Genomic DNA, 14,026 nt, shown 5'->3' on the forward strand with positions numbered 1-14,026 from the left:
TTTTTTTAAATTTCTTTACCTTGACCACTGTTGTTTCGATTAATAAACACTTCAGCTTCATCAACTATACTTATTGCGTCAATTAAAGAAAGTCCAGATTTTTCAAGCCGTGTAATGCAAGTGGGTAAACTAACGTAGTTGGTTTTTATGAATGCCAAACTTGCCTCCAGTTTTTGTTTGGCCAATACATCTTGAGACTTTTTAATATCTGTAGAGTTGTTTTTGTTGAGTTCGTTTACAACTGCCTTAATCACATGGAAATGTTCACAATAGTAATTTCCTGCTGACAGCCAAGTACCCAGCGAGTTAAAATAGGTTCTGGCGACATCGATATTTCGGGAGCAATACTCTTAAATAGAAGCACCGAGATGGAGCTTTAAGAAAAAATTTTTATAGATATAAGAGAATCAATTTCAGGAAAATTATTTCGAATTTCCTCGGCTATTCTGTGCAATCCGTGAACAATGCAAGTGACGTGAATCATTTTAGAATATAATGCACTGATACTTTTTACAACCTTAACCATGTATGACTCTGCATCGCTTAAAAATAATAAAACATTATCATGTCTAATTCCAGCAGGCCACAATACACTCATGGAGTTGTCAAATAGTTTTGATATTGTACTAAAATTTGCTTTTTCTAAAACTACGGAGTTCAATAAAAATGTTTTTCCAGGGCAATTATTTTCCATTGTACCGACGATAACGTTGGCCATATTATATCGGCCTTCTACGTCGGTCATTTCGTCTATGTTAACCCATATCTTTTTGTTTTCTACGTATGATCTAATATGAGCAATAAGAGTTTCATCATAACAAGTACTTCCGCAGTTTTTTCGGACACTCTTCAGGAATTGGCCGTTTCATATATTTTTCCAAAACATTCCGAAAATTTGATTGTTTTAGATTGGCTAATGGAATATTTGACAACAACGTGGCAAAACATAAATCTTTATTGGACGAATTAGTTAACGATCAGTAAAAAATACCTGAGTTTTATCATTTGTATTTTTTGCTTTTTACAACTCTCTTGAAACATGTTGGCTAATCGTAAATTTTTTTTCTGACGCAACTTTTACACTACATACTTTGCAAAACAACATTTTTCTGTCTGTCGAAAAAGCATCCTCACCAAATTCGTTTATACACCCACGTAAACGAAGTGATGATGATGTTTTAACTTTAGGCATATTGCTAAAAATATGAAAACCCTTAAATGAACTGTAATTTGCGAACGTCAAACGCACGGAGTACAACAAGATACAAACACGACGTAACTCGGTAAGACACGACTGTTTTCATTTGAACAATTGAACACTTGAACTAGCAATTTAGCCGGGTTTACATTGGTACAGTATATTTTGGTATAGTACGACGTTAGAGTGAGTACTTTAAGATACTAGCATAATGTAAACACTCAGGAATAGTATAGGTAGAGTACTAAAGATAGTAATCGGTATAGTAGAGTAGTTAACCACTGTGGTAAAGTACACTCTACTTGCTTTTACTCCCACCATCGTTTTTACTGTACTCTACTGCAACTATACTGGTGTAAATAGTCTAGTTTTGGTATAGTAAAGTAAAATGTTGATGCGCGAACCCGCACGTGTATTCATATTTATTTTTAAACTTTGTATACATTTTTAATTTTGTTTAATGTTTTTAAACCTTATATAATAATATAACTATTCTATATTTCTGATCGTATTGTACTTGACGTGATAATTTATATCATTTTATTTCATTATAAAAGTGGTTTTAGTAATTTTTTTAAATGAAGTGGTCTGAAAGTGACGCGCTAGCGCTGGTGGAATTGTATGAAAAGCATGAGTGTATATTAGTTCCAAAGATTATACAAATAAATTAATGAAAGATGCTGCCTACGAAGATATCGTCAAGACACTTAAAAAAGATAATTTTGACTGAATTAAAACAAAAAATAAAAAAATTAAGATGTACTTAAAACCAAGAACTTATAAAAATGTAAAAATCGCAGAAGTTTGGTAGTGGTGTTGATGATTTATGTGTTCCAAATATAAAATGGTTCAAATTGATGGATTCATTCATGAAAAATGTCAATAGGACAATGCAGAAAGTGGAGGTAAGTAATATTTATTTTATTGATAAACTGATTTTCCCCTTTAATTTTTATTGTAACTTGAAGTACAGTCAATTTTACAAATTATGACTATTTTACCAAAATATGCTGTGAAAACGGTAGCAGGTCACATCGCCGTCACTGTTTCCCCGTCGAATTTTTTTTCCGGTCGGACTTTTCCCCGTCCCGTCAGACATATCCCCGTTCAATTCACTTTAATTTAGTCATTTAGTCAAGTAAGTTTTAAATACGTTTCATGTAAGAAATTAAAACCTAAAAGTTTTAAGTGCAATTTTTTTGAATTTTTTTCAATTAATTTAATATATTGCAATTTTGTTGAATTTATTCATTTATACAATTATTTTAGCTAAAGTCAACACTCGACAGTCATATAGATAAGATATTACTATAATTCTCCAGCCATAAAATCCAATTACTAATATAGTATATACTATATACTAATAGTGGTATCTTATCGAAATAAAGATAATATCAAGTCGGTCAAATGTGACTGTTTGACTGTATAATCTATACAAAAAATTACGTACCTATTAAAATTTGGTGAAAATGTGTTTTCATGTGATTTAAAATAAATACTTATAGACTGACTATAGTGAAATGCAATGATGTATAATATAGTTGTATATATAGGTATATATATTTTTTTTTTGGTAGAATTTTAGATTATAATATTTATAACAGTAAACTTAAAACATTTATAACAAAATTTTGTTATTTTTTTGTACAATTTTTAATATTTCAAGTTTGATTTTCTGTATTTTTTAGTGCAATTTTACTATACTTTTAGTACTACAACATCCGTGCCCTAGTCATCACCCTGTAGATTATATACAATAAGTAATATTGTCATACTGTAGATTAGATATACATCTATGAGGAAAGTGACAATTATTGAAACTTCAATTAGTTTTATTTACAATAAACAAATGCATTTTGGTACAAATTTTTCAGAATATTATAATAATATAATTAAACTAATTAAATTAACTAAACAGATACTATTAGTCTACTAGACTCTATACATATTTATTAGTATATATGCCTACATTGCCAAGGTACAGCTCCATTTACAAAATAATTTTTCAAATGATCGCGTATTTTGTTGGCCAAGTCTGATCAGGGCTGTATTTACAATTTTTGCGCCCTGGGTCAACCATATTTTAACCCCCTCCCTCCCTCCAAAAAAAAATTCAATTTTTTTATTTTTCTTATCATCAGACTGTCCGATGCTCTTCTTTCTCTATGACTTTCCAAATTTCGAAGCTCAATTATTTCCGTTCTCCAGCGACCTTCTCTCATTAAACAACTCGATATATCTTCTTCATCAATAGAGCCAGGTGGTTCACCGTTTTTAAATTGCAATATATTTTTTTATCAAATACTTGAAATCTGCTAACCAAAATGCCAAAAGCATTTTCTACAATACGTCTTGCTCTGCTTAAGTGATAATTACAAATTTTTTGAAGTACAGTTAGAGCTGTTCTGTAACATTTATATAGTTTCATCATATAATGTCGCAACGGAAATGCATCATCGGCTACAACGTAATATCCTAATGGAAGCAGCTCTTTTTGCAAAAATTGTCCAAGTTCAAAGTTTTGGAGAATGCCACCATCCGATGCTGACCCCTTGGAGCCTATTTATACATAAGTAAAACAATGGTTATTGTCAATCAGTGCCATCAACACTACACTGTTAGTCCCGTTATACTTGTAATATTCACTACCAAAGTTAGGAGGTGCCATTATCAACACATGTTTGCCGTCAATTTCTCCGCAGCATTTAGGAAAATTCCATGTATCTTCAAAGCCTTTTGCAATGCTTTTCCATTCTTCACAAGTTTTTGGCATCTAAATATTTAATTATTATATTATTATTTAAATAATTACCATACAATGTAATACAACTGAGTATATTTATTTATTTTTGTTTTTTTAATGAACCTAGGTAACGAAGAAGGGCTATTGGAAAATGTAAAAGGTGAATACACAGACAGGTCTACAACGCCGATGACAACAACTGTAGTTGCTGGAAACCCACAAGTGCCTACAACACCAACTGCAAAAACTCTAGTAGTTACAAAAACATCAGCTAAAAAAAAGCGGCTAAGATGTGGATGTCACTTTGCTGTAAAGTAGGTTGCTGTGATGGATGGAATTAAATTTGAATCCAATGATATTATATCATTGTATACGAAAAACGATTCTAAGCGGAGGCGGTCTATCTATCTAGGATATAATATTATAGACTATTAAAAATGTTCAAATCTTAGATATAAAAAGAACAATTTTTATGAATTTCTAGCATAAAATAATTTACGAATGTTCGTGATTTTTACGTATGTTGTCAAAATTCAAACTTCGAATGCTAGTAAAAAAAAAAAAATTATGACTACCTTTATATTTCTTTTATTTTTCAACTGCTATTGTAAAAATATGTTAGGAGCCTTGTATTTAATTTTAAATCTTAGATCTAAAAAGAAAAACTTTTATTAATTTCTATCTAAGATAATTTGAACATTGCCGTAATTTTTACGTATTTAGTCAATTTTTGAACTTTCAATGCTTATAAAAAAAAATCGTGTCTATATAGTTTTAATATTTTTCAACTGCTATTGTTACTATATAGTCTTTTAGACTTTTAAAATTAATAAAATAAATTTTTATCGATATTTATAGAAGAAAAAAACCAAAAAAGTTAAAAAATTAAAATGTCAGTTAACAGATCAAAACAAATCTAAATATTTTGAAAATTGTATTAAATATATAAAATGCCTATATAAACATTCAGTGAAAATTTCAAGTATCTGCGGTCATTTGTTTTAGAGTTACACCAAAATAAGAAAATCGCTAAATGTGAAATCCAGTGAAAACCAAATGTTGTAAAAATTTAAATTTCAAATGCTCATAAAAATGTAATTTGAATTTCCGGTGGACATTTTTTTTGTGATAAAGATTGACGATCTTGTAAGGAATCTTGTATTAAATTTTCAAATCTTAGATTTAAAAATAAAATTTTTTATGAATTTCTAGCTTAAAATAATTTGCGAATTTTCGTGATTTTTACGTATTTTGTCAAAATTCAAACTTTGAATGCTTATAAAAAAAACATTGTGACTATGAGTTTATTTTATTTTTCAACTGCTATTGTAATTATATGTTTAAAACCTTGTATTAAATTTTCAAGATCTTCTAACAAAAAAAAATAAATTTTTATCGATATTAATTTTAAAAAAACTAATAATTATCAAAAATTGCATATGCCTATGAATAGTTTAACTTAAGTCAAAAATTTTTAAAAATTTCATAGTGGATTGAATATATTTATATAAACATTTGGTGAAAATTTCATGTATCTATTATAGTCATTGGTTTTAATGTTTTATTAAAAACCAAAATTGATTGTGCGTAAAACTTCCTGTTTTTCCCTTTATTTTTAGTTTGTTTATCCCGATTATTTAGAAAAATATTGGTAATTTTTTACTTTTGGCCCGCCAGGGCCCATGGTACCAACTAGATTCACTTTAGTTAACTTTATAGTATGTTATTGTAGTACTTAATAAATTGTCACCAATGCAAGCTATTTTGGCTTAAAATGATGTACAGTCTCTTTTGACCAAGTATCGATTAGCAAAACAGTCTGGGTTAAACAGTTTTTATTCTACGTCACCACAATATTTTTAAACAACTGATGAAGATACGTCTACAACAATACAATAAAGCAACTGATGAAGATACATCTACTCAATACAATCTATTATCAGCCAACACAGGAAACGGACATGATGAAATCAACAGGGACAATATCATCGCAAAAGCCTGATTCATTAATTTAAATGTAATTGTATTAGTTATAGTAGTCTTAACATTTAAACTAATATATTGTAAGTGTTCTATATTTTGTTAATATATATTAAAATATTTTACTATTTGTACCAATCAACGAAATAATTTTAAAGAAAAATACCTTAATATATTGTTCCAGGGCTTGATAAATGGCGTCACACACTTCTGGTAAAAATTTAGATATTGTGGGATTTGACACTCTTAAAAAATGTTGTAGAGTTCGGTAATTATTACCAGTCGCTAAAAAATTCAAGTGCAATGTTATCTGTAGCTTAATGCGCACTGGCAGTACATCTCGAAGAATAGTGTCTTGATACTAAATTCAATAATTGTTCAACATTTTCAGGTTTCATTCTTAAATACAGCCTGTACTCTTTTGGATCCTCTAAAGCTAGTTCAGTTAGAAGATTTTCTAATGCCCCAAGTACTGTTCTTTTTTTTATCCACTTTCGAACCCAAATTCGTTTTTCTTCATTACTCTCATCAAAGAATTCTAAAATACCGTTTACTAACACAGTTGTAACCACTCGAAGAGATTTCTTTAGTTTCCGTACATATTCATATTAATTGTTTATTTGATGTTTTGAAGTTGATCAAACCTAACCGTGACGGCGTGCATTTACACATCAACTGCACTCTCTTCTACTAAATACTAGCTTCCTGTAAACATTAACTCTACTACTACAAGTAGAGTAGAGTGAGTAGGAAAATTGTAGTCTAGTGTACTCTACCAAATATTCTACCAATGTAAACCCTGCCAAACCACACTATCTGTAATCTGTTACGACCGATTTCATCTGTTGACGGGATTATTAATAGTGTGGTTAGGCCTATTATGTACACAATATATTATGTAATTCATATTATTGTTATCATCTATCGACTATCACCATACATGACTATAACATAAGGCGATAAAGTGTAGTTGTCAATACATAATTAAATTAAAGAAAAAAACATTGAATACTTTTATTATATATTAAATAATTTTTCAAAAATATGAAAATAATGTCCTTAAAAGAAGTAAAAATAACAAAAATACATTAAAGAAGAGAATAAGAGAAAAAATGCAAAATAAAAATAGTATCGAATCTACACCACTTGAAACATATTTTTGTCAAACTCGGCATTGCATAAGGATTTAGGAAAAAAAATGCATTTTGCATTGAAATCCACGCCCTAGTTATAATATTATTAAATTTAATTTAAAAAATAACACAAATTAATTAAGCTATCACTTTTAGCTTTTATCAATAAAATAATGTGTTTGTGTGTATATGTGTGTATGCTAGTATATAGGTACAAGCTAATTTATTGATACAAGAAAAATATGGTATACCAACACAAATTATCTATAAAAATATATACATAATACATAATATTATATTTAATAAAAAAAATTTTATTTTTATTTTTTATCTTGAGAAACAAAATATTTTGAATGCGCTTTTTATCATTCTATCTTTTTTTTCGTAAGTATCACGATTAAATTACACAATCGGCCAAAAATAGCTTATCCACCCAAGCGCCCACATATGTAAAAACTAGTCAAATTTGGATCATATGTATAAAAATTCAGTTTTGATGTTTGATATATTACCTATAATCTTTATTTTATAATAAAAATAGTCAATATTATATTAATTTTAATTAGAATACGATAAAAATACACAAATAATTTCTTTACATTATTCACAAATTACAAAAAAAATTGTTCTTATATTTTTCAGATGTTAGAATCAAATTCATGTGAATTATCGTGTTATACAAATAACAAAGAAGCTTACAAACGTGTGAGTTTACTGAATTATATTAGTATTCGATAAATGATTAATTACTATTTGTTATATCCCACATAGCAACATGATTAGGATATTAATATACCTGTTATGGTTAGAAAGTATTTAAATGAATTACATTTTGTTAGGTGCATTAAATCATGTACTATAAGTACAAAATTTTAGAGTTTAGTAGAATTTGGCTTGAAACATAAATATATATGGGATATATTCAGTGGTGTATACGAATATTTTTAATGAGAAGGGTTATATAAAAAATTGATATACCTAGTAAAATTATAATATTTAACCTCAAATCTTAACATTGCCCCCCCCCCCCCCCTAGAAAAATTTCTGTGAGCGCCTATGTGCTGATTGATAACTTCAGATGAACTAATTTCAGTAATACAAAATAAGAATTTAAATTTTTCGTTAATTTCTTCGTAAGCTATTTTTCTTTTATTTAATTCAGAAATTAAAGAATCCATTATTGGAATATATGTTTGAGTTTTAAAGACATCTTTTGAATTTAGTTGCGATTCATTTTCATGTGATTCATCATAGGGTATTTTTCGTTTCTTCTTTCAATTAATCTGAGTTGTACCTATACTCTTTAATTTCAGATATCTCAATACTTTTTTTTTCATATAGATCATGATTATTTCTTATATCATTTATATTATTTATCAAGGAATAATATAATTTTAATACGGTTCTTAAATCGATTGATACCTCCTGTTGTTTCTTACTAGTATAATTAAATCATTCCAAGACATCACTCCCAACTGTAACCATAATACTCATTTCCAAACTTCTTAACTGAACTAATAAGCCTCTTGCTTCACTTCTTGTTTGTGGCTTTTCCAATGGATTTTCTTCAATTTCATTTAATGCCTTTAAAACTTGTGACCAATTTTTGGATAAAATTGAACATGCATCGTGGCGTGCAGACCAGCGAGTATCAGATAATCTTTTTATAGATATATTTCCTGTTAAACATTCTGATAAAACTTGCCATCGGTTGGTAGATGCAGAAAAGAATGTAAATATATTTTGAATAAGATTAAAAAAATTATTTGCTGTTAAACAACAACTTGCGGTACACTCACCTATTAAATTTAAGGAATGCGCAGAACATGGTACATATACTGCATAAGAACAAGCATTTTTTATTCTAGCTTGAAGACCTGTATATTTTCCTGACATATTTGAGGCAATGCCCACGAAAGTTTTTAATATCTATATTGTTTGTAGTAAGAACATGAAATACAGAATTTGCTAAATCTTCAGCTTTGTGGTCTGTATTTAGAAGAAATTGTAAAAATCTTTCAACGGGATTACCACCGTTTAGAATTTAACGAAATACGAAAGACAATTGATCGACATGTGAAATATCAGGGGTAGAATTTATGATACTTGAAAAGTATTTTGCTGTTTTTATTTTTTCAATAATCTGATGTCGTACTTAATTAGCTATTAATATTATGAATTCTTCAAATATAGTTATTGATAAATATAAAGTACTTCCTTTACCTTTATTTGCATATTTTTTGATATGTTTAGCAAGGAAAGGATCAAATTCTGCAATTAGTTCTAAACATATAATAAAATTGCCACGATGTGTTGAACGAAAATAATCATTACTTCCTCTCAGAGAAAGACTTCTAGAACATCATGATTTCACAATTGCTATCATTCTATACAATACATTTTTCCAATATTTTTCTTCAGATTCCATTTGATGTATAATTTGTTGATCACTCCTCTCAACACTGCATTCTTTGTTTCAAAGATAAAACACAACTTTAATCGCTCTTTGAATTTTCATGAAATATTATTTTTTCTTCAGTTTTACGCCAATTACAAAATCCCTTAGTAGCAAAACTTGATTTTCCTTTAAATAATAAGCATGGAACACAAAACAGATTTCCAGTACTGTCTGAATACATTAAATATTTTCTTTTTATAACTTCTCCATTTAAGAATTTTGCATGTAGAACATTTGGGTGATAAATATCTATAATAAGGCTTCTTAACTCCTTTTAGGTTAGGTTAACTACTCATACATATAATTTTTTAGACTTCTGAAAATTTTTATTTTCAAAATTTCGATCATAACCATGTAAGCAAATATAGTCTATCCTCTGACTTTAATTTTAACTTGTCTTTAATTTTTATTAGTACTCTTCTAGCTATGCTCGCTTTTGGTATTACTCCCTCTTTTAATTTAAGACTACACACTTCCGAAAAACAGCCTACTCCTTCAAACACATCATTATTTTTTTTTATAAACATATCTTTATCCATTTCGTTGTTATTTTTTGTTGATATAACATCTACATTTTTTAATAGTTTAAATTCTTTGAGTATTGGTAGTCCTATTATTGATCTACTCTTATAAGCCTCCTCTATTACAATAAATTCTGTTTCAATACTTTTATCACCTAATGTTAATATTGTTTTAATTTGCCCCATAGGTTTTACTTTAAACCCACCAAACACTTCTAACGTAACCTTTGTGTCTTTGATTAAATTGTGCACGCCCAGATATTTACAGTCTTGTTCAGATAATGTATTTATTTCAGCTCCACTATCTAATTTTAATTCAATTTTTTTTCTTTTCAAAAATCTTACAATACTATTCATTTTTTATGGACCATAACTTATGTACTGACTCTACTGAAAATGTGTTATCCTCTTCTCTATTTTCAATTTTTACCTCTTGTGCTTTTTTTAATTCATTCTTATTGTTATATTTAAGATTCAACCGTTATAATTAAATAACAATAATAACTCGGATTAATAGACATAATTATTAATTAACCTTTATTATAAAAATACAAATAGTTGGGATCTTTTACAAAGTGCATACTCAGTTTGTAACTGCCATGCCTCCTGACCACTATGATGTGTCAGTGTATATAAACCTCAATGAAAATACAATGTGACCAACATTACTTAACATAAAAGATTACACTTCCTCCTTACTAAGAAAAATACAAATAGACATTATTATAAAATATTAAACCAGTATAAAATACATTTTTTTTTTTAAATTAATTACTACAAATACATATATAATGTTATTACAAATTACACAAATTAGAATACACATTTTTTTTTTTTAAATTAACTACTACATAATATACAGATTTATATTATATATATATATATATATATGTATATAAATAAAAAAAAGTAAAATTATAATTATAAATTCAAACGCTCAGGTGCTTTAATTACTCTACCATTCTTCCTAACCAAATTCTCACTAACTATATTATTATTGTTCTCATCCTGTCCATGTAAGATCTCCTTACTACCACTAGTTCTTCCCTCAAAAGAATTTTCTGCCTCATTATCCTCCTTAAAATACGGTAACTGCTTTAATAATACTGTTTGTTCTACCTCACCACTCGGATTCTTACACTGCCTGTCAATTATTTGATTTAGATGTCTCTTCACAACGTTATTATCTATAGTTTTAATTAAGTAGCTAATTCTTAATAAAAGCTAATTCTTGTGCCTTACCCCAAATAAATTTACTATTACTCTTTAACAAATAATATAAAGCCACTGCTTTTGAAGACATATTTTCGACAAACTTAGAATAATAGTTAACAATACCTAAGAACGCTTTAACTTCTTGTACATTACATGTAGGTGGAGCCTCGGTAATAGCCCTCACTCGCTCTCGAGGAATATGTAACCCCTCTTTGTCAATTTGATAACCCAAAAAAGTAACACTATCCTTAAAAAAATGACACTTCTCTTTCCTAACTGACAAAACAGCCACATTCAATTTTTCCAAAACTAACGATAATCTGTCATCCAATTCATTTTACACACATGTGCTACATACAACTATGTCATCATAAAAACAACCCGTCCCAGGTATACCATTCAATAACTTATCCATTTCCCGTTGAAGTAAACCAGGTGCTGATGCTACTCCATAAGGCAATCTGTTAAACATATATAAGCCCTTATGAGTAGTGATTGTCGTTAACTTTTGACTTTCTTTACTAAGTAATAGTTGCTGATATGTCTGGCATAAATCAAGAGTACAAAATAAAGTTGCACCACGAAACACATTCATTAGATTTTATTAACCTAACCTATCTATGATAAAAACATGTCCAAAAATTAGGTATAAACTTACTTACCTGTTTAGTGTATATTATAAAATGTTTTAATATGAAGTTATTGGTTGTAATACTTAAATTCGAGTAGGTACTGTCTAAAATGCCGTCCATTGGTATTTAGACAAAAATTGCTGCCATGGGCTATTGCCCAGGTCGCCACTGATCAGGAGTAACATATAAATGTATATATATATATATATATCAATATATTGTACGTCATTTTAACACAATTTACCAACTTATGTTAAATTTAATATTTAAATGATATACCTACTATCGTATTTTTAGGGCAATACATTTGAAGAATTTACTGAATCATTATTGAACGATCAATGCAATGTAATATATGTATTAGTAAACTGTCTTAAAATGTACATAGATGATGATGAAATTTTCAAGGTAAGGTATAACTTTTCAAATATAAATATATTGAAAAAATATTATAAGTAGGAATAGGTAAATAGGAATATATTAAAACTTTGTTTTTCAAAATTTTCTTAACTACAGTGAAACCTGTATATAACGGACAGTCACGGGACCAAAATAATTGTCCGTTATAGACAGGTGTCCGTTGTAGACAGGTTTCAATGTTTTAAAAATTACACTTTTTACGTACATTTGTATTGTTTTATATTTTATAATATGTATTAGGTATAATCTTATTAATATGTATTATACACATACATTATAAATTTAATTTTAATTATTTATTAATTGTTATTTATTATATGTACGTACAATTATGTATGTATTTGTATAAATTTATTAATTATTTCTTAAAAAATGATTCTATTGATTTGTGGTTAGGTGTAGGTGCACACACCAAAAGTGTTTTATACGATAGATCCTAAAAAATAAAAATCTAAAGGAAACGCGACCAAAAAAAACTTACAAAAACATTCTCTTAAGTACCTACTACAAAAAAATTATAACTCACAATACTGTCGTCTTCGTATTTTGGTTCATCCTGACTGAAGCTGATTTTCCTGCGCTATCGACTTGTTGACCTCTGCGTAGATTCTTTTGACCCTAGGAGTTGTTGGAAAGTGATCAGTTCCCCAACGGTGATTCTGTCGAACTGCTTCCGTGAAATTCTTGACTCGAAGTTGTGGAATTTTTCAACATTTTCGAAAAAATTTATTTTCGTGAAAAATTCTGCTTCTCCTCCTCTTGAATTTTTGATGTTCTTCTTAGGGTTCCGTAGTCGACTGCGCCAGATGTAGTGATCACGTCGCCTACAGGTATCAGTAGTCAAGGATGATGTTGGAAGGTGACTTGAGTTAATTTAAACAACGTTGAATTATATTTAGTTAGACTGGTTGATTATTTATTTTGACAAAACATATATTTATCTATAAACATGAAAGCTGAATTTTATTTAACAAGTTAAGTATTCTGATTGGCTAGAATAAATTCGGTTTGACTCGAATATTTTCTAAGTTCAGAATATTATTTTACGAGAATTTTCCTAAGTCCAATTTAATTAATTAAAGAACAGACTGGCGTGAAGGTGCTCTGGTTAAGTCGCGTCTGAATACAGTCCGTTTCGGAGTTTCTTATATAGTACTACCCTCTACTCCCCATAGTCTTCTTGCTCTTGTCGCTGTTCTCACGGATGTGGTATAATTTTCTAGACTGACGGAAATGTTACTCGCCCACATACAAGTCAAATGTGCATCCCGTGCAGCTGTAGACCTTGATGATTTATATTATTATTAACATTAAAAAGATATATTATTATAAAACATTTGAACATTTGGTTCTTGGAACTTTTGTACTGATGTATAACCCCACATCCTGTGCACCCATATTGATGACATTTATAGTCATATGCTCACATGGTTTAGTATTTCCCTAATGTTAATGATTTCCACGAAATGCTTTCTCTCCTACAATTACGAAGTTGGTCGCACCCTACCCTAGTTTGGTTCGGCTGGTACCTAGTTGACCGTGAACTAGACAATCCGGGACGCTAGTCCATAGCAATATATATTATTATCCTTTTCATTAATTGTTTCGTTATCTTTTTCAGTATCTTCTTCTTCGTCACTATCTACTTCATCACTTACCTCAGTATTAATTAACTCATTTAAATATTCTTCTGTTGTTATTGACTGTAAAATATTATTAGGTTCAT

The 14,026-nt window shown here is 28.8% G+C and overlaps 1 protein-coding gene across 1 annotated transcript in view; it reads left to right on the top strand.

Annotated features, from left to right (window-relative positions):
- LOC149061213 (uncharacterized) overlaps positions 1 to 14,026 on the top strand; it is a 60,691-nt gene that overhangs the window by 31,479 nt on the left and 15,186 nt on the right. The window contains exons 4-5 of the mRNA XM_089230879.1: positions 7,697 to 7,759; positions 12,178 to 12,288. Coding sequence (XP_089087005.1) covers positions 7,697 to 7,759; positions 12,178 to 12,288 — 174 coding nt within the window. The remainder of the gene's footprint in view (positions 1 to 7,696; positions 7,760 to 12,177; positions 12,289 to 14,026) is intronic.

This window comes from Diuraphis noxia, unplaced genomic scaffold (assembly GCF_037042655.1).
Source record: "Diuraphis noxia isolate RWA-SAM2 unplaced genomic scaffold, SU_Dnox_SAM2 contig0001, whole genome shotgun sequence".
Lineage (NCBI taxonomy): Eukaryota > Metazoa > Arthropoda > Insecta > Hemiptera > Aphididae > Diuraphis > Diuraphis noxia.